Source organism: Pteropus alecto, unplaced genomic scaffold, assembly GCF_000325575.1.
Source record: "Pteropus alecto unplaced genomic scaffold, ASM32557v1 scaffold46, whole genome shotgun sequence".
NCBI classification, from domain to species: domain Eukaryota; kingdom Metazoa; phylum Chordata; class Mammalia; order Chiroptera; family Pteropodidae; genus Pteropus; species Pteropus alecto.
In genome coordinates this window covers 1,132,550-1,158,816 of record NW_006439231.1, presented here as the reverse complement: position 1 = coordinate 1,158,816, position 26,267 = coordinate 1,132,550, and the positions used below count along the sequence as shown (strand labels likewise).

Here is a 26,267-nt window from a genome sequence, read left to right as displayed (position 1 = left end):
CTTTAAAGCCCATGATTTCCACAGGGGTTCCTTTCATCCTCTGGTGATATTAATCTTCTGTTTATTTTGCTATTGTAATTCTAATTACGTGTAGTTTACTCAGAGATAGCTTTCTGAAAGTTGGTCTATGCCTGTTTTTTCTTACCTCATAAAAAGTAAAGGAAAAAAATGTGTGTGTGTGTATGTGTGCATGTCCTGTTGGTGGTTTAAAAGCAAGTTGGGACTTCCTCTTTGGTTGCCTTTTCTTCTCACATGAGAGAGATCTCATTTTGTTTGAGACTGGATACAGTTGAAACCAAACCACACGCCAGTGAGAGGTTATGATGGCTATGAAGCCCCCAAAACCAGCCCCTCGCAGGATCTTTCAAGAAAGGTTAAAGATTACTGCTCTACCCTTATACTTTGAAGGATTTTTATTAGTTAAGCGGTCAGAATACCAGGTAAGTCCAAAGATAATAATATTAAACTAGAAGTTTCTGTCTTAATATAGTTTATTTCATGGTAATGTGATGAGACAAGTGCCTCCTTGTTTCTGTTGGGATTAAACTCTCTTCCTTGAGCTCAGAAATATTATCTAATTTCACATAATTTAAACACAATGTGTAGCTTAAACATGTGTGTAGACACATATGTATTATATATAATAACATAAGGTTCTAATGTTGTCAGTAATGTAAACAATTCGATAAGATAAAAGGATTAAAATTAAACCTTCTGCTTCTACTCTCGTTTGAAGTTTATAAATAATGATCAAATTTTTTTAAGTGATAAACTTATAAGAAATTATGAAAATGACAAAATTGATATTGTTTAATATTATGTTCTAAAAACACTGTTCAAGATACTTTAAAATATATAGGATATTCTGTGGGTAGTATGTACACTATGAGACAAATGCATTCACTCTAAGAAAATTCATAAAACATTCCATATTTTTTAAACGCAAAAATAAAAACTTTTTGTTAAAATTGTGAATTATTTAAAACTAGTGAAAGAAATAAACATGAAGTACCTGTTACTAAAGAAAAACATCATTGATTTAGGTCAAATTTTATGAAATTTTAAAATTAACTGAAATTAGAAAAAAATTAAGTGTTCTGATAAATGCCATAAGAAATGTTTAATAGTGATAATAAAAATGTATTTTCTGAGGGTTTATCAATATTTAGAAAAAAATCGTGTATGTGAAAATATCTATAATATACATATTTCTTGCATACATAATCAGATCATTTACTACTCAAGAGTAAAGACACCGTAATTTGTATTCTGTAATGGATGTTAAACATGTGTTAGTAATATTTGTCAGCTACATTGTAATATTTTTTGGTATATTCTATATGCTTTATTTTTTTCCCTTCCCAATCCCATATGCTTTAAAAGTTAACTTAGTTTTGTTACCATCAGCTAGCCACATTGTTACACTTTGCCAGGAAAGAAGAGTTGAGAAAAATAAATTTCTAATTAGTAATTTCAATTTGATTATTCCTTAAAAGTTTTCCAAAGTATTTATAATAACTTGCTGATATCAAGTTCCTTTTAATGATTAAAGAAGGAATTCCGTTGGTATGGTTAGCAGAAAAAACAAGGATTTTAGAGTGTCAGTAAAACATGACTTTACCTGATGGTTTTGCTATTTACAGCTTGTGATCTTAAACAAGTTACTCAACCTCCTTGAGACTTAATTTCCTCAACTGTAAGATGAAGAGCATATGACCTGCCTCTCAAGGTACAATGCCTGATATACAGTAGAAGCTTAATCAATTTATTCATTTAAGCAACCTCTATTGTATGACTCCTTTACACTAAGTACAACATACTCAGTTCTAGAGAATATAAATAAAACACAAAGACTCCCTTCAAAAGGCTAAATTTAGTAAGGAATGATGATTCCCTTACCAGATTACTACTGTATCTTTTTATAGAAAGCATGCTTTGAAATAGAAAGAATAAACTATAGGCATAAATATTTCTGATGAAATTAACTTGTGTTCCAACTTGAATTCATAGCAAAGTATCTTTTACCTGTATGTCAGGGAGAAAAGAGCAAGAGGATGACAGTAATGTCTAATAGGGTGGTTATAAGGGATAACATATGTAAAACACCTGACTCACACCAAAGGTTGGATTCATTCTCTTCCCATTTCATTATTTATCATATTATTATTAACATACTAAAATCAGTTTTGAGTCCACAGTATTGTGGCTCAAAGGAGAGACACGGTAATAAAGTACTTGAAAATAGAAGCTATGATAAAAAGCTAAAGAAAATGTGATTTCTAGACAAGCGGCCGCCAAGTGCCAGGCCAGGGAACTTTTGAGAGGAAGGTGAGCCAAGAGTATATAGCAGGTCATCTTTGGAGCTAATGGGCTGGAGAAAGTTGGGAGGCTCTGCAGAACATTAAGTGAAGTCTCTACTGAAGGAATTCAGAACATTTAAGCTAGAGAATGTATAACTGAGGAGTAACCTGGTCTATAAGGAGATTACTGGTTAACAGGTGTTTCTTAGCTGTTTTTGTGGCAGAACACATTTAAAACTTAAGGGGCTTTGCCCCCTAGGAAAGTGTGCCAACATACATCATTTAAAATGCAATTCCAGAAGGTCAGTAGATCTCAAATAAAGAACCTATTAAAAGTATATATTCTTCATGGAAAAGATAATGTAGGAAAATTTACTTAAACCACAGCATTAGAATTTTGTATGAATCAGGAAGACTTATTTGATAATGAGAGCTATTAAATGTCACAATGAGTTACGAATAGCAACACAGTTCTTATAAATGGGGAAATTCTCATTTTTTTGGAACTGTTTGAAACCTGAGTTTAGGCAACATCTCACAGTTTCTCCAATCTGTGTGTAATAAACTTCAAAAACAATGTGTATGTCTTCTTATTAGCTCAAGCATAAGAATGTAGTCATCATAACAGTATCAAAATAATATTTCTCTGATTAGTCCTCTAATTGCCACTAATTTATTTAGAAAAATTTCAGGGCTCAGTTGTGCTTTCAAACACAGTTTTCTATGCTCATAATCTCTAATGTTAAAAAAATAACAATCCTTTCAAGAAAACATTTTTGAACACAAATCTCTGATGCAAGAATATTAATTTATTTAGAAAATACATGTGTATTTCTGTACTAATACTCCAAGCAAATTATGAAATATATGCAAAAAAGAAACCAAGAAAGATGACACAAATAAAATATAATTAGATATTTTTAAAGTTTCTTTCCCAGTGGAATTATCTTGCACACCTCTGGATTTATGTGCTTCACTTTGGAGATCACTATACAACATCCTTCCTTAAGCAAAAGTACCTTACGTGCTCACAAGAAAAAAGAATGGGAGCTTTTTATTGATAACAAAGGATAAGGAGACACTTAACTGGATTTTGCATTGTAATCCATTTTTACTACTTACATCTATGAGAAAGAGCACTAGGGAGCCAAGAGATACAAATATCAGTCCAACTATGGACCTTTAAATATTTTAATCTGTTTTCTCTTTTCTAAAATGAATAATTACTCTCTGGCATAACTAAATTAATTGCTGTGATGATCAAATGGACTATATAATAATGGGTGTATTTACTTGAGGTGTGATATGGCAGATATCACACTAGGTTCTAAATGTCCTGTCACTCTGATCCCTACAGTAATTATTTTATCCTCTCACAGATGATATGGTCACAGAGGTTATGGTCAATATTCCTCATCCATTAAGGAGTGCACCTTGAATTTTATTGCAAAGCACTTGACATCATAATTCATTTTAAACTAAAATTCTGATTCCATTTGGGAGTTGTGGAATTCCAAAGTTTGGGGATGTCTGCTCACTAGATTCTTTATCACACTGAGCTCAGTAGACTTGCAAAATATTTGTTTAATTGAATGAAAATGAGATATTGACCTTAAACTCTAAATACAAGGTCATCTAGTGATTATAAAACTAGCAATAAATCCAAAAGTCCCATATAAATCCCTTTCTTACATCAGTGATTCAACATAAATAATTGCTAAAAAATAAAAAAAACTTTATGCTAAATGTATTTCATTCAAAAAGGACTTCATTTAAAATATTTACATACTTCTGTAGATATAAATATACACCTACTTGTTGATTTTTGAGAGGGATATTTATAGATGACTCAAATTATACTGATATTCATGAGCGCTTATCAGAAACTAAATCAAGACTGTGACCCACATGTCTCTACATACTGAATATAAGCTTGATCTGTTCTTAGGTTTTTGGCTGTGGTCGGAGTTCATAGGGCCTATTGCTATTTGTAATCTTATTTTTCCTCCAAGCCGCCTTTACTTTCAACTCAGTGCCTTTGTTCTTGTTTCTTCCCCATTTAATAAACCCTCCATAATTCTTTTCATGAATCTTTTTTTTCCTCATGGATCTTTATGTTTGTTTTTTTTTTTTTTTTATCAGTAAAACTCTCATTGTTCCCTGGTTAACCTTATTCAATTCATATTTTGTCATGACTAAACACCTGTAATTTTTCTCAGGAGCACAGATGGATGTCTGTATGTACACACAAAAGGAACTCTATTAATCTTCACTGGCTATTAGTGATTTTAGGTTTTCTACCTGATGACAACTTGATACTAATGAGGCTAACCACAAAGATGAACAGAGCAGTAGACTTTGACTTCAGTGTTTTCTCTTGCTTTCCTCTCCTCCAAGAATTAGAGTCTCGAATTTCAACTTGAACTTAGATGTTATACATCAGTAAAACTACACAACCATTTATTGGCTGTTCCTTCAATCCTATGCCCTTCTGAATTGTTCTTTTCTGTGGTAATTCATTCTTGGTCAGGAGGTATCAGCAGGTTCATTACATTATATTATAGCCAGCTCTCAATGAGGAGGTAGGATGGAATGGAAAAACAACAAGTCTTGGGCAAAGAAACCTTGCCCCAATTTCCAACTGTGCCTCTGAGGTAAATTGCTGCAGTAATACTACCAACATTTTCAAACCTCACATTCTCTTTTGAAAGGGAGCTTTTCTGCTTCTTCCATAAAGAGGTTGAGTCTAGTTTTCTAGCGACTGAATATGGACTGGGTCATGCTTTGGTAAATTGACAAAAGCAGAGCATGTAAAAGTACTCGCACAATGGGTTTTGTCTTCTCTTGCTCCTGGAAATCTTTCTGCCAGCATGTGAACAAGTCTGGGCTAGCTGGAGAATGAGACCATGTGGAGGGAGACTCCAATTGTTTCAATGGGGTGTTTTCCAATATCAATAGCCAGTTCTCTGATTCTCTGGTTTAACTGATTGTTGAACAATTCAGTTTAATTCTAAAACTACTGACTTACCCAGATTCAGTGCCGACCCTATAACTTAATTAAGGGCTTAGTATGACAAGACTGCCTCTCCCACTTTGGTCACCAGTTGCAAGTCCCTAGTGTCTCTTCTGACCTACTGGCTATAAATCAAGGGTTCTCATGACCCCCTCCTAAGATTCAACAATTTACTAAAATGGCTCATAAAACTCAGGAAGACACTTTACTTACATGTATTGGTAAGGAATACGAATGAACAGCCAGGTGAAGGGATACATAAGGCAAGGTCTGGAAAATTCCCAAGCACAAGTGCTTCTGTTCCTGTGGAGGTGGGGCACATCACTCTCTCACCATGTGGATGTGTCCACTAATTAGAAAGCTCATCACATGTCACTGGTCGAGAGTTAAACTCAGGAAGACACTTTACTTACATGTATTGGTAAGGAATACGAATGAACAGCCAGGTGAAGGGATACATAAGGCAAGGTCTGGAAAATTCCCAAGCACAAGTGCTTCTGTTCCTGTGGAGGTGGGGCACATCACTCTCTCACCATGTGGATGTGTCCACTAATTAGAAAGCTCATCACATGTCACTGGTCGAGAGTTTAATCTTCAGCCCCACCTCTACTCCTTTCTGGGGGGTCAGTGGGTAGGACTGAAAGTTCCAACCCTATAATCATTTGTTCTTTTGGGGATCAGACCCATCCTGAAGCCCTTCATGGGTCCAATTCTAAGTTGCCTCATTACTATAAACACAGATGTGATATAAAGGGACTTATTATGGGTAATAAAAGCACTCCTAACACTCAGAGTTTAGGATCTCTATGCCAGAAACTGGGGACAAAGACCAAACATATTTCTTATTATACCATTCCTAGTCATTCTGCATCCCAAGCTAAGACCCCAGGCAAGTGAATGAGGCCACACTGGACCATTCAGCCACAGACAAGTATTACCCAGATCCAAAAAAATCATCCACCAACATAGAATGTCAAAAATAGAAAATATTTGCTGTTTTTAGTCCATTAAGTTTTAGGGTGGCTTGTTACACAGCAAAAGCTAGCTAATATAGCACCTTATCAGCCATGAATACAAAGGGAGAAAACAGTTCTACTTAGAATATGAGAAAAACAGGTGTTTTAATTCAGAATGATTTTAATCTTGAGCTTCCTAGTAGCCAAGGCAAATAAAAGCAATGGATTATAGAGTTCTCATTATTTGAGAAAATAAGTATATAAATTCTGAAGAGGTAACAAACATTTTACTGGGCAAAAAGGAATAAATGATATGTCAGTATTAAAGAGACACAAAATACCATAATATATAAAAGTATCTTCACATTTATAAGCAAAAGAAAAAATGTTTTCTTGTGATTTTCTTGCATTAATCCTCAATATAAGTCCAGATAATTCAATATGTTACAAAAATTCAGCTTATTAAACTCTAAGGGAAGGAATGATTAACATGACCATGAAACTGACTGGGATTTTTTTTTAATATACTTTGAGGAAGAGCTGGGTATGTAGGTAAGTCTTTAGATGTAAAAGGATTTTGTTTTGTAAATGCCCTTGCCATTCTTTTGTAATACAATCTTTTCTTTATTTAAATAAATTTTCACTTAAGTAAAATAAGAGTCTGATTAGGTTATTTAAATTTTTTAAACTTAAAAAGTTGTATTTTTATAGAAACCATAGTAATGTGAATGTATTAACAATGAAATATTCACCACATGAATGAAATTTGAACTTCAAAGCTTAGTTTTGATGGTGTTATTTTTATCATTCTCAATTTCCTTGATCTATATAAATATATACCATTTGTTGAACCCAAAGTATGAGTCATGTATTACGCTATGTGTTTTACATGTATTAATTTATTCAATCCTTTCAACTGTCCTGGAAGGTAGTTAATAAATGCTTGTCCTATGTCCTATCCTGGCTCCTTAAATGGCCCCTCTTTTATGGGTACAAGCTTTCACTGAAACTGCATAAAAATTAAATGTCTTCAATCAATGAGGAACGTTTTGGAAAACAATCTATTTAAAAACAAATCAAATTACTTCCTTACCTCACACCTTTCACTAAAATAAATTTGTAAAGGATTTAATCAAGAATGAAGTATAAAATTAAGCCATAAAAACTAAGCAATTAATCTCAGGATAAAGAATCTTATATCACACAGCAATTCGGGAAGTTACAAAGGAAACGACCAATAGGAAAATAGCCGAATATACACTGATGCGTATGATTTCTTTCCCACAGGAGTATAAATACTATTGGACAGAGTTGAGAGGAACTACACTTTTCTTTTATAACGACAAAAAGAGTACAATAGTAAGTAGTTAAACACGTTCATCCCATTAACTTTTTTCCAATATACATTTGTCATATACTTCATTATTCATTTGGGATTTTCTGTTTTCCAAGAGTAAAGATGTTCTAGTAAAACTAATTCAAATAAGAACACTTATATCTGTGAAGGCTATCAATGATAAAGCCCATAATAAAATTTTCTAGGCAACTCAGAAGAAAGTATTAACTCATATTTTTAACTTTACATTTTTCTTACTTATCCTGATAATAAAATCTTTAGCTATACATCTGGATACAAATTACCTAACACCAAGTGATAGCCTTACTTTCGCCCACTTTTTATCCTGCTATCACATGCACTTATAATCTGAAAGGAACTAAAGGATTCCTTAAAGCCTTATAACATACAATATGTCACAATTTAATTTTTCCAGAAAGACAAAAACACACCCCACCAAGCAGGACTTCTAAGAGCTCAAGCATGGAAATAACAATAAAGAGATTCTGAGATTTATTTATTTGTATTAATTTCAAATAATTGACTTGTATTTTAATTTTTCCACACAAAAAAATTGAAAAGTGATTGTGGATTTTATTTTTTCCACAAATAAAATGTAGTATTTTAGTAGTAAATGTTTGCCCACCTTGGAATGTTATACTTTTAAGAGATTTTATGATCCAGTAACTTGTTTAAATAAAAATATTTTGGCCCATGGATGTAGCAGCCCACACTCCTTACAACATCATTATTACATGTCCAGATCTAATGAAAGAAATGGAAAAAGAGCCCATGTAATGTATTTCATCCGCAAGCATCTCAGCACCATTAGTGGTAAACTAACCAAAAGCCATTTTAAAAAATAAACAAAGTGGTCGTCTTTCATCAGAGTTCTGAATAGACAAGATTTATATAAAAGTGTTTTCAAATACCATAATTAATTTTAATAAAAGTAATTCCTCTGCTGTGCCTTCCCACTGCCCACTAATGTCAGGAAAAAATTAAAGCCCCTGGTCTAAACTTCATATGAACATGTAAGTGAGAGAGTTAATGGTTATTGCTCACTTACTACATGGCAAGAGGCAGTACAGCTTAGTGACTGAAAGCTTAGTCTTCAGGTAGACTACCTGGGTTTTTATCTTAGCCCTCCCACTGTCCACTGTGCTAGCTTGGGATCTTGGGCTACCAACCTAATCTCTCTGTATCTCAGTGTATTGGACAGGGAATTGGTAGAAAACAGATGACATCTCAAATTGGGCCATTTAAAGAGAGTTTAATAAAGATGCAACACTCAAAGCAGTGGGCAGGATGTTGGAAAACCACAAAGGATAGTACAGAAACTGAGGCTAGTAACAATGCCCCATAAGAGTGAGAGAATAGTGGGGAGAGTTGTGTGAAGATGACTGCTTTGAGAAGAGAATGATTTTTGATTGAAGAAGCAACTGCATAGGGTAATAAATACCTGACTTTACTCTTATAACTCTTCTGATCACCAGCAGTCCAACCCCCAGAAAATCAGAGGGTAAGGGTGCCCACAATGTTGTCCATTTGGTCCATCCCCTGGTGCATAGTTTTGGGTGGTGAAGGGATAAAACTGAATCTAGAGATGCAAATGAAAGATATCACACACTCAGTTTCAAATCTCTAAAATTAGGATGAAAACAGTCACCCATCTCATAAGGTTATCTAAAGGATTAAATGAGATAGTAAAGGTAAAGTACATAGAAAATATTCATGTATTTTACATACATTATCTCATTTAACTTTCACAACAACTCTGCAGAGTGGGTACTATTTTAATCCCTACTTTTAGATAAGAACAGTCAAGTTTAAAGATTAAGAAATTGTACAAGATCAGAGAGTTAATGAATGGGTTACAATGCAGGTCTTGTTTCTGAGCCAGCATTCTTAACAGCTATGCTAAGAGACTGTTATACTGAAATGCTACAGAATTGCCCATCTACCAATTTTGTTAAAAGAAGATGCAGACTTTTGGAGAAATAAATTTTTGGGGTGATTATCTCAAAAGAAAATACAAGGACAGAGAAGGTGAGAACTGTAAACATTTAGCCTATAGTAGGGAAGAATTTAAAACTGGCTTTAAATATTTGAAAGGTTGTCAGGAAGTCATGTGAAAGAGTCACTGAATTTGTTAAGTCTTATTCCAGAGAAAAGGGACTAGGACCAATGGATGGAAATTGTCTGGAGAAAAACTGTGGCTTAATACAAGAATAAACTTGCTAGTAGGCAAAGCTTCATAGGAGGCTTGAGTTCCATGCCGTTTAAGATGTTCAAGCAGGCTGGATGACTACATGGAGGGTTAGCCTAAAGAAAATTCAAGCATCAGATGGCAGCTAGATTAGACAGGTGAATTTCAAGGCTCTTTCAATTCTACAGTTAAAACCAAAAAGATATAACTTCCTTTTTTCTAATCAATAGTACAGTTTACAGGCCCTCTATCTAACTGGGCCACTTCTTCCTCCATTGCTTCCTCCTTTGTCTCGGCAAAATTCACTGAGCTTGATCTAGACAATCCAACAGAAAAAGATTCTAGTCTAATTTTAAATTCTGTCCTCCTTCCCTTATATCTCTCTTTCCATGTTTAATTGCTCTTTATTCATTGAAAATAAGTAGATCAACCCAAACTCACCCTCAACCTCATCAATATGGGAATAGTTCTGGGAAAAATTTTATTTATTATTTTTATGTCTTACTTTATTCAGAAAAATAAAATAAGGAAACCTACAAGAACACAGTTAAATAAGATTTACTGGGCATGACAGAGAAGAAAAAAGAAGAGGTAAAAAGTAGTCGAGAATGAGGTTAGTTTAACAAAAAATTATGTCATAAAACCCTACTATGCTTTTACTAGAGGTGGTCTTAATCTTTCTAATACTAGAGAGCAAGTCTAGCCAGTTGTATACAGACCGATATACATAGACTAATTACTCAAAAAAAAAAAAATTTTATCGTACTGGGATAAGATAGAAATTTCTTAATAGGATCCTCATAACCAGTTATATGTGGTAAATGTTGAATAATAGCTTTCTGGAAAAAATGTATATATGAATATATGTATATAAATTTATTATAAATATTTACATGAATGTGTGGCACACAGTTAAAAATAAAATACATAATACTTTTTATTGTAATTTTCATATAAGTAATTGATTATCATAGAATGCTGTTATTGATTTTTCTGAACATGTATCCATAGCCAACTATGATTGCAATTTAATCATATGACTAAGGGAGTTGTTTTTCAATCTGTAGTTTCCCTAATAAATTTATTGTCATTAAATATGATATTTGACATGAGTATTGGCTAATGCTTTTGTTTACATTAATGTATAAGAGGAAAGTAAAACAACAATTATGTATGTGAGAACTTCACCTAGCTGTTAATGACATGAGCAATTTTTTTGCTGATTAAGATAACAGTTTTTGAATTATAAAAGAATATTTTGTCAATTTTTTGTTCTTTTCAAAATGAAAAAGCTTCAGACACAACAAACTTTCAAGTTTCATCTGCATTGTTAACATTTTCTCCTTCATTTTCTTAAGTCTAGACCAAAAGCCAGCAAACTATTGCCCTTGAGCCAAATCTAGCCTGTGTCCCGATTTTGCAGTTTCTGAACTAGAAATCTATTTACGCTTATAAAGTGTTGTAAAATAAAAATAAATAAATAAAAAGAAGAAGAATTTGCAGCAGAGATTATATGTGGTCCACAAAGCCTAAAACATTTACTATTTTGCCTTTACATAAAAAAATTTTTGACCTCTGGAACAATTAGCAAAACAATAAACCAAGCTCTAATTTGTAAAGTTTGCCGTTTTCCGTGGAAATACTCCTGCCAAGACTGATTTCACCCTATCAATGTGAACTCACTAAAAATGGAGGTGAGAAGAAAGGTACAATGCTGTATAGTACCATTATGTATATACCATTATATAGTATTTCCACCACACAGAAACGAAGATGTAAAAAGCCTTAAAACCATAGAGAATACTATGTAGTAATATAATTAGAAAATTATGAATTTAGAACTTTATCTTTGTTTTTTAATATGTTATTTACTTATGTGTTTATACAATTTAACTTTTAGTAATAGCTGTGTTTAACAACTGGCTAGCAAATTCCTGAAAATTTAACAAATCAACTTTTTGCAAACCTGTTTGAGCCAGCTCTAGCACACCACCACATTATACACTTCCAAATGCCCTCTGGGTTGAGAAGGGATGACACGCTGAAAACCAGGATATCATGCAAAGTACAAATCAATTGAAAGTAAAATATTACTTACTTTCCTTCCTACTAAAACTGATGTATTTACCCATGAAATAATTTAATGGGATTTCCTTTTATCTTTGCAGTATGTTGACAAGTTAGACATAATAGACCTCACATGCCTTATGGAGAATTCAACTGAAATGAATTGTGCAAAATTCACCATTGTTTTGCCAAAAGAAGAAGTGCAACTGAAGGTGAGTGAGGACAGGCAATTGGTCTGAAACAAGTTGTGGTTATAAATAGCATTCACCTCTTTTCATAGCTCAGTGGCTGAAGTAAAGAGGAATTATAGAAGTGTCAAGTTCTATACTTTGTTGATATTTCTTACTTTTTGGCAAGAACTATGGTTTTCTAAAGAGGGATTTAAAAGGACATTTTCACTTGTTTAGTATACAAGCACATTAAAACCATGTACTTCTGCCCTCTGACAAAGTCAGAGATCCCACCTGGTGTTTTTTAAAAGCTGTCTTTGAATTGGTATTCAAGAACTTGGCATTGACCAAGTTCCCAGATGATTCTGAGACATGTCCAACATGATACATGTTTGAAACCACTGAATTAGAGAAACCCATATTTCACAAATTGAGAGACATTCTGCCAGGCAATTGGCCTATACTCTTAAAAAATAGCAGTGTAAAAAAAGCCAAAGACTGGACGCTTATTCCAGTTATGGAGAATATGGAGTCATGACAACTAAATGCAATGTGTGATACGGATTGGATCCTGAGTCAGAAAAGGAAAAAAAAAAAACGAACCAATAAACAAAACAAACCCCAAAGCTCTACTGAACATTATTGAGACAATTAGAAAAATTTGAACAAGAACTGTTTTTTAGACATACACAACTTGCAAAATATGTTATTAATTGCATTAAACTCGACACACGCAAGTATCTGTTTGTTAAAACTCACCACGTTAACACCCAGAATTCAAAGTGAGCCAATTAAAGTCAACCAACAACTACAGCAATAACAAAGAGAGCGATTTGCAATTGAGTAAGATATAGTTGGAGCTGACCTTGAAAACACTGGTCATGAAGCTTTAGTGTACTAGGAATCATTTGTACTTAGAAATCCAGGCCCCACCCCATAAACCTGGGCCCCAGAATCTATGTATAAGCAAGGCCCTCAGATGATTTGGTGTGGTGGTTAAGAGCACAAGATTGGAGTCAGATGCCTAGGTTGAATTCTGGCTGTTTTATTTGTTAGCTGTGTCATTGTAGACAAGTTACTTAACATTTCCGTGCTTTGGTTTCTTTGCCTGAATGTAAGTCTTGTCAGATATAACCCTCTTACTGAGATCTTCCTGGACTACTTCATTAAAATTGTAACCCTTTTCCCCTCTACTAACCCCTAATGGCATTCTCAATCTCTTACTCTGCTCTACATTTTATTTTCCCATTTATTTCCTTCTGACACTATAAAATTTACTATTATGTTTGTTGTTTATTTCTTGCTAGACCTTAAACTCCATGAAAATAAGTATTTTTGTTTTGTTCTCCAGTGTAAATCAGTACCTAGAATAGTGTCTAGCACTAAAAGGCAATCAATAAATATCTGTTAAATCAATAAATCTGTAAAATAAAAAAATAAAATTACCGTTTGCAGAGTTGCCATGACAATTAAATCAGTTAATACAAGTGAAGTGCTTAAATAGTAGCTGTCACTTATAAGCATTTAACAAATGTTAGCAGTATTAGTAGTTTTTGGAGCTAAGAACTGAAAATTTCTAAGGACTGACTACGTTGGTTCTACCTGATTGTCCCAAACTTAAAGCCAGTCAGTGTTAAATACCAATGGAGGGACCATGAGTTGACATATTGCAGAAATAAGTGTGCTAACATTTGAGTTTTTTGAGTTAAGTAAATTTGTATGATTTTACTTGTTTAGTAAGCAGATTAAAATTATATATTTCTGTCTTCTGACAAAAGAGAACAGTATTAAAATATTTCATAACAAATACATTAATAGTTCTAAGCAAAAAGAAAAATGAATTGTTTCTTCCTTTCGACTGATTCTAAATGATTTAAAAAATTACTATTGACTTTTTGAAACAATGTGCTTCAGTAGAAGAATATACATTTTGTCCATCTTGCTGGTTTTTGATGGCTTACATATTTTGAGTATTATAAAATAATCATAAAATTCTGAAGTTATTTGAAGTTAATAAAAATATTAATGTTCATAGTCATTCATGTCTTTTCTTCTTTGTTTTTGTTTTTTTTCTTCATCTTTAGACAGAGAACACAGAAAGTGGAGAAGAATGGAGAGGCTTCATTCTAACAGTAACAGAGGTAAGAAGGACATTACTTTTGATCGATTCATTCATTCAACAAATATTTACTGAACACTTACTATGAACCATGCAGAGTGAAAGGGGTTGAAGATATAGCAATTGAAAAAGAGACACAAATCTTCATACTTACTCATGAAATTTATATTTTTATCAGGGGATGGAGAGGAAAAATAAAATAAATAAGTAAACAATGTAATTTAAAATTGTGATAATCGTTATAAAGAAAATAAACAGGGCAATGTGCTAGCTAGCTACCAAATAACAAGTGGTCAGGGAGATCTACTTGTGACACAGTCATCCTTTGTATATTCTGGTATTTGTAACTTACATAGCATCCTCTAAAATACTTCCAATTTCATTCTTATATATTCAATATACATTTATAAAATGGAGATGGATTTTATGAATAACATAAATAATATTTCAGGGAAGGATCATCAAATTAAAACTCTCCTTTAAATGATTGTTTAGTGAGTCTTAAGACAAAGGGATGCTTATCTGTTCAACTCTGTGGCATCTTATCAGAAATCTATAATAAGATCTACTGCTTATGGTTAACTGTTATAACAAGATAACTACTATTATTTAAAATAAAACCACTGTAGCGACTGTCTTTGAAACATGAGGTACTTTGATAACTAGCCCCTAAAATAGCACCAGGTTCTCTAACACTTTGAGAAGATAAGAAAACTTTCTAGGTTTATTAGAGTCAGTTAAATTCAGACTCTATCTACCAAAACTAGTTCGTAAGTAGTCTTTGCATTCACATGAAGTAAGCACTGCACCTTACTGAGTGATGGATTCTGGTTATCTCAGTCAATAACATGTAAAAGTTGAAGGTTCAACTATCGTGTGGATAAGTCAGAGGTGGCTTAAAAAGTGGGCCAGTTAAAGATGTGAAAGACATGCTGACTTGGAGAAAGGGAGAAACTCTTAGAGGAATTGTGTTCTCCTCCTCTGTTGTGGAAAGGCAGCGTTGCGTGCCACGGCATTACACAAATGTCCCAATGGTATTGGAGCCGGTGTCAAGGAGTACACTAAAACCACTGGAAAGACCTCAGGGTGCATTTTTCTGGTACACTAATTATACCTGATGTTCTGGCCCCCAAATTTTGTTTTCAGCTTTTTCCTTGAGGAAAGGATAAAAAAAATTATTTTAAAATTAAAATATACATTGGCATGTTACAAAATATAAAATAAAATTTATGTGAATTTCCAAGAGAAGACAAGTTGCCTTAAATTTTGTGCTTCCATAAAAGTTTTTGCACAAGGATCCCAGATCGCTCTGTGTATACATTTACATCATGCCACTGTTAGGAGAAATTTAGTAGAAATTTGAGAAACATAGACTATAGTTGAAAGAGCTGGAACATTGTTTTTGAATGAAAGAAAATGGAGTTTGAGTCTTGGTTTCACAACTTACTAGCCATGTGACCCTGGACTAGTTATTTAATCTTTTTGAGCCTTTTTTTTTTCTTTGTAAAGCCGAGATATTACCTATCTTGTAGCATTGTTGTGAGGATTTGCAATAACACAATAGTTAGGACATAGTAGGCAATTAATAAATATTTTTTCCTCATTTTATTATTTTTTTTTCTGGACTGGTATATAAGAAAATGGCCTTACTGATTATTAGTTAGCTTAATTATCCAGAAGAATAGTCTCTAAACCTTTTTGATTTTGTGCCCTTAGTAGTAATTTTTTATTTCAAATTTTATATACATGTACGCACATGTGTTTTAAAATATAAACAATAATATAAATTAATTAGATAATAAATAGAAAATGAAGTTCTAGTGTTTTCTTCCCATACTTCAGTGGATTTTCTTATATACCCCATGAAAAGCATGCATCCTACTCTGGAGATCAAGATGTTAATCAGACATAGCTGCCACAAAATGCAGGCCAGGTAGTGTGACATAAAAAAAAAAATTCTATTGTTCAGATTACACCTTCCAAGAAGACATCGCTGGTCATAATGAGGTCTAAATCAGGAGTATATGTATAGACTAGGAGGGCATAGATTACTCAATCCAAAACATATCTCTAGAAAAGGTTAAAAAAAAAAAACTGTAGTAAGTAGAGCAGTATCATAATCCTAATGTATGAATAAAACTTTGAAACATACACACAAACACACCAAAATATAAACCTCTGATTGCTGATTCTCAGTCTTTTAATAAATAGTGCCATCTCAACACCATGTTACCATATGGTTGGTGGAGCTAATTCTAGGTTACTTGAGGAAGAACTTGGCACCTTGCAGGTGCTCTGAGACTTCCCCGGCAGTGAACTAGTAAACTCAGAATGAAAAAAATGAGAAGTCTGTTGTTACTTGAATTAGTCAGTAGTGCAAGATGGGTGTATTTTGCTTTGAGGCCAGACCAAAAGAAACTTCTTGAAAGAAGATTGGGCATCCTGTGCAGGCTGTAGTTTGGTTCAGAGGCTGTTCTAGGACACCTACCCGATACCAAGATCCTCTACTCGTGATTCTACCCATCTATCTCTGTTAGGTAACCAAAGTTCCTTAGGACCAGAACAGACTCATCGTTGCTAAAATTAATTAGTATTTTGCCTACTATTTTAATTGGTTTTAGCTGTCGGTTCCCCAACATGTGTCACTCCTTCCTGGGCAAGTAATTAGACTGCATGAAGTCTTAGAGAGAGAAAAGAAAAGGAGGATTGAGACAGAGCGACTACCAAGTACATCTCTGGAAAAAGAAACAGAACCAATCGAAGATTATGTGGATGTACTAAACCCTATGCCAGCGTAAGTGCACCATGAACTCCAGTTTATTTATTAGATTGTTAATATTATTTTCTAATGATTAAGGAGAGTTAGTCATTGACTTTGTTAAGACAGAGGCCATAAGCTCTCTTGTGGATAAGCAGCATATCTCTGAGATGCCACATTTCCTCTTCTATGTCATAATCAACAAAATACAAAATGCAAAATTGAACCAACCCTCTTACCACACAGGAAATCCCCTTCCACTCACACCTTTACACCGAACAGATAGTCTTTCCAAAGCTCAAACCTAAATAAAAACTGCTATGAGGAAGGAAGGAAACGATATTTTTTCACCGTGCAACACTCTGATTGACTGATTTTCTATCAGAAAATTATACCAAAGAATTAAAAATGACTAAATGCTCTATCCTGTTGTTCAGTCAATCAATGAGTAGTTATTGAGTTTGTAGTTTGAGAAAGGCCTTGTGAAAAGTGTGTAAGGTATTGGAAAAATGAAAAGGCATAGAACATACTGAATTCAGTAACACCCTGCATCTGTTTTTACTCAAAAGTGTGACTTAAAACTATGAACCCTTCCTTCTTAGAATCTTGGTAAAGTTCTCATCAGTGAAACTTGTCCTGGTACCATCTGCGACATCAGGTTCTGATACATATTCTATCTGTTCTATAATCACTGAAAACTGCCAACCATAACTCTTAGCTGAAACCAGTGACGACTGATGAACTGATAGGTTAAAAGTCATAGACTGCTTCTTTTTTGCTCAATAAAACCAGTAACATATGTTTACTATGGATAACTTAAAAGAAGACTAAAATCATTCCTTGTCCCACAACTCAGAGATATTTGCTGTTAATATTTTGGTGTATTGCATATCCTGCCACATATTTTTCTGTGATTATATATTTCACTGATTACAATATTTACTAAAAAACTGAGAAAAGCACTTTCTTAAGAAAGTCGTATTATACCAAAAGAATTGAATTCAGGCATACTCTTAAATATGAGTTATTTAAAAGAGAAAAGATACAAAAGAAGCGTGTATCTTTAGACAAATATTATTTATCTAAGAGCCTATTATAAACTATACACTATTAATTCTTGTCTTAGATTTTTAAATGGTTATGGTGATTATATACTGATCAGTAGATAACTTTTCAGGTCCTCTTTGGTTAAAGAAGGAGGCTTTGGAGAGGTGGGGGCAGGAGGGCCTTAAGCATAAGCATAGTCGTAGTGGTGCAGGCTTATAATAATAGTAGTTATAATTTTATCATTGTAATTATAATAATAAAGCTAGGAATTTTAAGAAATTTAATAACTGCAGTTCTTGAAGTAATTTTAGCAGCATTTTTTCAAGTAATGAGCTCCATCAGTTAAGAAAAAAATTTTTTTTTATCTCACCTCTGTAGATGTTTTTATACAGTGTCCCGGAAAGAAGCAACTGAGATGCTTGAGAAGAATCCTTCCTCGGGAAATATGATCCTGAGGCCTGGTAGTGACAGTAGAAACTTCTCCATCACGATCCGGCAGGAGATAGAGTACGTTTAATTAAAGAACATATGGGATTGTTAAAAGCATGATATCACTTCATAAAGCAATGTCATACAAGTTTGTATCAGCATCTGCTATGTGTTTTATTGGGACTAACAGTATAAATACAAGAACAGGGAGGGAATGTTATATAAGCAATAGTAAAGACTGAGCCAAGGCTAATACCTGAAGTAGGGAAGAAGAATGAACAAATTACTTTGGTCCTGGATATAGTTCTATTTGTTCATTCATTCATTCTAACAAATATTTATTGAGCAACTATTGTGGTTCTAGGTACTGAGGATACAGCAGTGAACAAAACAACATCCCTGGTTTAAGGACATTTACATACTTATAAGGAGACACAGACTCTAAATAAATACATAATGAAAAATGTCATCTATTCGATAATAAGGTCTATGGAAATAAAATAAAGAAAGATGAGAGAGATAGGAACTTTCAGAGGTAATAAATAGAGAACTTTTTTTGGTGGGGGTTGCTGTGGTTGTTTTAATATAGAGTCCTGAGGGAAGGCCTACTTTATTAACAGACATTTAAGCAGAAACCTGAAGGAAGCGAGGGAACAAACAATGCCAATACCTGGGACAAGAGCATTCCAGGTGCAAGGCCATATGCCCAGAGGCAGAGGAAGGCCTGATTTGTTCAAGAAACAAAGAGAGGCCTCTGTGACTGCAATAGAGTGAGCTAAGAGAAAGTGGTAAGAGATGAGATTCCAGAGGTGAGCATCTCGACTGATCCCTCTAACCAGCAGTCCCCATCTTTTGGCACCAGGGACAGCTGTTCCTATGAGAATCTAGTGCCTGATGATCTGAGGTGGAGCTGAGACGGTGATGCTAGCTAGCACTGGGGAGTGGCTGCAAATACAGATGAAGCTTCGCTGGCTTGCCTGCTGCTCACTTTCTGCTGTGCAGCCTGTTCCTAACAGGCCACACACCGGTATCCATGCGCAGCCTTGGGGGTTGGGGACACCTGCTCTTGACCCTACATGTCGTTCTGGGACAAGAGTTTTACTCGAAATACCATGGGGGCCACTGGACTGTGATGAGTAAAGAAGTGGCATAATCTGATGTATCTATAGAAAGGACCATTTAAGAACCTCTTGTCAAAGTTAATAATGTCTTTCTGGTAAAATGGTTTATGTTTGGTATAGTCAGTAACATTTACATGCAAATGTTGATTTTTCTGTGTAACTAGGGTGGTTGGATCTTTTAAGATTCACTTCAACTCTCAGAATCTATGAAAACTTGCATTTCAATAGGGGCTCTGGCATAGTTAACATTTTCACAACTGATAATATAATTAACATGTAGAGGTTTTTGTCCCATATGAAAATATCCAATAGATGATTATTTTTTCTATAAAAGCATAAATAGAAATTGATTCTTGAATCTATTTTTTCTGAGGATAATATTTTATTAAATTTTTAATGATAACATTTATCAGTGAATCTACCAATCCACCATAAATGTCAATGCTTCTAAATAGATTAAATTTGAAGACATTGATAATGAATAAGACAGTAAGAAAAATCACTTACAGGAAAAATTAAAATTATGGCATAATGGCTGCATTGCTAGTATGAGCCTTGGTTCTAATTAGCTTGATTCACTCGCCAATTATTCTGTATGAATGTCTTTATACACTAGCCATGTACACTGAATAGATGGCAAGAATGTTAGATGGTAAATCAGATCCTGATTTTGTGTGTGAAGTAAGAGAATCTGTGTGTATGTATGTTTTCACAATGAATATCTATGTCAACTTAACCTTTTAGTTTCATTATTTTTTCTGTTTATTATAGGAGTTAATAATTTTCAACTAACATGGTAGAATATCATAGATTATTCAGTTATAATTTATTTGATTTATAATTTAATTTGCTATCTTGAAACAAATCCAACATAAATAAAAATAATGATGACCATTAAATATCGGTGAACATAGAATTCCTGAGAGAAAAGTGGATTTTTCTGCTTAGCATATCTTGAGCAAGGAGATTGTCCTTTTTCAAAATTTAAGAAATTTATTATCACATAAATATAGAATGTCTTTAACTCTTTACTTCTACTTGAAAAAAATAAGAATATATAAAAATGAATTAAAATTTATCTTGCCAATTTTTTAAAAAGAAACCATCTAACTGCTTGAAATGTAAACTAGATCACACAAGAGAATGATTAATTTTTTGTTACACATTATTTTTTTCTTGGTTGGATTGAGTGTTTGATCTATTTGCATATGAACTCTATGTTACTATTCTGCTTGAAACAAAACCCTGAGACCTAATGGCTCTTTAAAGACTGTGTATTTCCTGCACAACAGCAGCCAGATTTCTTTTGAGTCTAAATGAGCTCAGCTTTTGCATTGTGTTTTGCATTGTGTATAAGCAAGCTATGAGAAATAACAGTGTTCTCTGCTGTAGATGTGGTTTTGGACTAAACACAAGCAGTTTCTATACTTAGGATATAAGTTAAATGTCATAGTTTTTGGTTATATTTGTTTTGTATTTAAATTCAGAAGAAAGAGTCTGGCAAAGAAGTTCATTTCAAAGTTATGCAATTCTAATTTTGGTATACTCATTGCCAATTTGAATTCATATAGAAGCTCATACTTTGTACAGCAGATGGTCACAAAACTATAATATTTTACAAAACTAATCATCCCCCGGCCTCCAAGCTTTTATGGAGAAGGCAAGAGGCAAGGCGGAAAGATCAAAGTCGAGCATTCTAACACTGCAGTCATTATAAGCTTATATAGCTTATATAGATCTGGGGGCGTAGTTTATAACATGAAACTGGTCTAAAAATTTTTAGCTGTTATTGTACAAATTTTCCTTATAAAAAGCCAGATATAACTATAATGTTAAGTATAGTTACATGTGTTCTCTAAGGCCTCAAAACAAGTCCTTTAGAATGCCTGGATTTAATATCTTCTATTTAACAGATCACTTAATTTTAAAGGTCAGCAATTATAGAGAGTAGTAGAAATTTAGCTTGTTAGCCTGCAGAGCTTAATGTAAAGACTTGGCAGAAATCTAGGAAGCACCTGTGTCACCCCCAAAACCAATTCATTCTCTTACAGGCTGTGGGAGAAATGTTCAGCCATTCACATTTAGATCAGTGTGTCTGGTAAAACACTAGCTGAAAGGACAAGTTAGTTTACAAAATAGCATGAAAGTAAAATTATCTCCATCTGTTAATAAATCAGCTGTGGGAGGAAAGATTATAGTTCCCAGGAAGAAGAAAAAGTCATTCAATGCCAAATAATCAGGTGACTCCTCTCTTGATGTTAAGGATCATCCGCCTTTACCCAGCCCAGTGGTGTGTGAATTCATAAGACAGAGCTATTCTTACAACAAACTTTATGCTTTGGTTTTCTTAAAATTATTGACTACATGATAAGTTAGCAGTGTAAACACTTTAGAAAGCCAGTAGCCAAGGAAGCAGTAGAAAATATTTACCCCAAGTTCATTCCTTTGCAAAAATTGGGGTCAAAACCTAAGAACAAGTACTTATAACCACATTTAAGGCCACACATTCTTTTTAAAAGACAAGTTTCTTCTTTTTTCAGGACAAAATCAGGAAACTTCAACAAAGCAAATTTTGTCAATCTTACTCTACCCCCACCCCCACTACCCCTCTTGTTATTCCTTTGGAAAAACAAATAAAAAAAATATGAAAGAAAAACAAAGGTCCAAAATGAGAGTCAAAGCCTGTGACTTCAGTGGAATTTTTTTTCTAGCTTACTTTCTGTTCAGAAGTTGGTCCTATTAGTCAAAAGTTCCAAGAGATCGTGTTAACCTTTGCTACTCTTCCTCCCACAGCTTTGCTATGAATGATAATATTGATATTGATGATATGATGGCTACTAACAACAACAATGATTGTCCCCGCTCATAGCGCACTATGTGTGTGCTGTATTGAGTGCTTGGCAAATATTTCTTTCAGGCACAATAAAAACTGACATAGTATTTTTCATGTTTTACAGATAAAGAAGCTGAGACTTACAGAAACTACTAAGTTAAAACAATGAATTTTAAAGTAGTAAAAAATAGTTATAATTTACTGAGTGTCTAAATGTGTCGGACACTGTGCTAAGGACTTTTCAAACATAATTCACAACTGTCTTGGGAGGAAAGGCATTATCATTTCCATTTTATAAATGAAGAGATAAAGGTACAGAGAACCTACAATACAGAACCAGAATATGAACCTAGATCTTTCTTATTAAAAAGGCCATGCCCTTCAAGCTTTCTATCAGTCTTTCAAGGAATAACAGCCAGTTATTTCATAAGAATATAGGAATTCTAGTTGGAATAGGTGAGAGTTTTCAGAAATAACAATAATTATAAAGGTGTTTTCATTGAGGGATAAGATAAAGCCATAGCCAACCACCCCAAAGATCCCCTCTGTCCAAAAATGCATTTCCATCACCAGTCTGTAAGTTATTCCTGAAAGTTTAGCATTAAGAAATACTTTCTATTTCTTTTCTTTTCTTTTCTTTTTTTTTTTAGGAGAGGTGCGAGAGGTCAGTGTTTATCCATGTGTTGAAAGTAAGCTCTAGAATAAGTCATTGGAATAACATTACTAGCTGTTTTCCAACATTATATCCAATTGAGAGAAGATTTGGCTATAACAGTAGATGAGGAGAGAGTCCCTTGAACAAAAGTGTAGTTCAGTCCTAGAGAAATGTGACCTGGAAATGAAGAGAGGAGCAATGAAAAAGAAGGTGGGAGGCCCTGTAGACAAGTTTAACCTGATAGACAATTTTGCTTTAGCCAGCTTCTGTAAATGGGACAGATGTTAAATTAGTTTGTCTTTTCAAGCAAATGGCAGTGTAATAAATACTATAACTTTTCAACTTTAGAAAAAGTCTTGGTTCTGGCCCTATTGTCATATAAATCAAGGGAATGCAAGGCAAACATGCTTTTCAGAACTAACTGGCAGGGACACTGACTTACACTCTCGGTATAAATTAGTTCTAGCAACTAGCACTATGAGATAGACTCCTAAAGTTTTAAAATTCAGTTTCATAAACATTTATTGTGTGCCCGATGCTAGAATACAAAGGTGAATAGAATGTGCTTCTTGTTCTTAAGCAGTTGATAGTTAAATAAATATCACAAGTTTAGGGTAATATTAATTTAGAGTGCTATGTGACTATAGAAGAAGATATTAAGATTCATCCACTGAACTTACATTCCCACCTAAGTGTTCATACAGTACCTAACACCTAGCATTTTCCAGATCTCTAAGTCAACCCTGAAGTTAGCAGATATCCCAGGTGGTGTATAAGCCAGCAGGAAGAACAACCACTGAGGACTTTCTGACTGGAGTGATGAGGTGCAATAGAAAGTAATATGCTTCCAGTAATTCTCTCTACTTTTTGATCTGTATATGCCCACCTAGGGTTTTATAATGTTGTCTACTTTGTAAATTACCAGCATTTAAAAACATTTCTGCCTGAAGGATTTTCAGTTCTTGATATCTTTATTTATCCCTCATTGACCCACTCAACAACCCAGATTTCCTACACAGTGTATAACCTCCTATAAAGAAACAGAACCAGTTAAATAGAAAAATGCAAAAATCTTTTTATCCCCCCAAGCCACAGTCATTGAAACACAGATTTTACTATATGGGTGATATTTTATACTCACTTTAGTTTGATTTGACCCAATAGTATACTCAAATAGAGATTAACCTTTTTTTTCTTTTTTTCTTTTCTTTTTTTTTTCATTTTAGCATGCCAAGAATCAAGCACTACAAAGTGATGAGCATAGGAAAAAACTACACTATTGAACTGGAAAAACCTGTAAGTGGCTATTTCCTTGTCGATGAATTTTCTTTTGCTTCCTTCCAAACCTGCCTTACAGAATACAAAGAAAGGTAGTTCCCAGACTCCTTGCCTGGGAACATAGTGTAGGTATCCAGGGTGAGAAGTGAGATGCAAAAACCCATGGAGGAGGCAGAGTAGAAGATAATCTGGTAATAATTCTTTACACTTTCCTTTCTCTGTAAATCTTTATCAATATAGTTGTTTCAGGGAGAGAAGACTATCTTTGTTAAGTAGTTGTTTTATATCCCCCAAGCTAAGTATTTCAGTGTGCTTATTTCTAATGGGGAAAAAAAATCTGTGAATGCTTAGTTCTCTAATATAAGCCATGCAGAAGTTCAGAAATCCCTCCTTTTATTAGCAACATAATAGTGAAGAAAAGATTTCATCCTTGTCTGCAACCCCTCTCCCATCCCAACCAACTTATCATGATGCTGAAGATATAATATTATAACCACTAAATATTGTGTTAGGCACAGAGTTGGTACTTTAGATACACCATCTAATTTAATCTTTATCATTGTCTTGAAGTAATGCCTGTTAAACAGGTGGGAAGACTGGTATTTACACTGGTCTCAACCAATGGAAGTGTAGTAATGTGGCCTATGGTCCAGGATGCTGGAAAAAGGGAGGACAGCCCTGTGATCTTTGGCTGCAGTGGTTAGAAGACTGGGCTGGGAAAGTAATATCACTTAAATGAAACCTCTGGGTCTTGAAGATATTGATATGATCTTTTCTAAATTGAGCTCCTACTTCTTCCGCCTGTTCAGGAAAACTGTGTTGATCAAATAGAGAAAGAGTCAGTATGGTGGAATTTTTAATGTTTCGACCATAGCCTTTAGAGTTTGGTAGTGACCTTTGCCAAGAGCAGGGCAGCTGCTGATTCATATACTCCACTTAAACCTTCACCATAAATTGCCTCCCAGAGCATCTCCACTCTCATGTCCACGCCTGACTGGGATTTTCCAAAATTTCTAATGAAGAAAACAGAGAACTAGATTGCCGAAGGGTAACCCAAATAACTAAATGACTGGAAACAATGGTCAGGGAAGAAAAATGTGCCTCTGTAAATGGTGAACTGTGGCTCATATATCTGTCATTAGCACAAACGGCCCCCAGTGTAAGGAAAGCTATAACAGCCTGGATTATTATTTCACCTTTCACTCTCCCCAACCCTACCCTTCAACCGGCTTGTCATTTTGTGAATTTTTTCCCCTCTTCAAGGTTACCAGGGATATTCAGTTTTAACCTGATTTTACTTGTATAAAAATATTGGAGTAGCAATGTATTTCAGTTACTCCTAGATAAGCAAATTATACTATTATGATGAAATATTAAAATGCTTATTTCTCTATTAGTTTCAAACAGAAGAAACCAACTATAGCTAACTTAAGCAAAAATAAATTCAAGAACATAGGAAACACATAGCATGACTGAAAGGCTAGAAAACCTTTAGGGATGAGAAAGCAGTAGTTATAGTAAAAACCCCCTGATTAGAAATCTGCTATTCTTCTTTGCTCCTCTACTCAAGATCAGTTTCAGGAAGGGAGCATTTTCTAGCCTAACTTGAGTCATATCCTCATGCAATAATTACGGAAAAGTAGAGTGCCTGATTATGGTCCACCAAAAGGTATAAAATGGGAAATGGGTAATTTCTCAACAGGAAATGAATATGGTTAGAAAGGAGGAAAAAGTGCAAGGATAGGTAAAACCATTCAGTAAGCCATTGAAGTGAGGTATTGATACAATTTTCTAGAGGTCAGTAATCTCCATTAAATTTCAGTTGAGCTCTACTTCTATCTTTACACAGATGACACTGAGCTTTCTCTCACCCTCTCTTTATACAGGTAACACTCCCAAACCTTTTTAGCGTCATTGATTATTTTGTGAAGGAGACTGGAGGAAATTTACGACCATTTATATATTCAACTGATTAA

The 26,267-nt window shown here is 34.1% G+C and overlaps 1 protein-coding gene across 1 annotated transcript; it reads left to right on the top strand.

Moving 5' to 3' along the window:
• Positions 1 to 320: 320 nt before the first annotated feature.
• On the top strand, positions 321 to 26,267 carry STAP1 (signal transducing adaptor family member 1). The gene is made up of 8 exons (XM_025050038.1): positions 321 to 440; positions 7,557 to 7,628; positions 11,983 to 12,093; positions 14,136 to 14,192; positions 16,792 to 16,964; positions 18,354 to 18,482; positions 24,240 to 24,309; positions 26,178 to 26,267. Exons 1-8 carry the CDS (start codon positions 321 to 323, stop codon positions 26,265 to 26,267), a joined length of 822 nt encoding a protein of 273 aa, XP_024905806.1.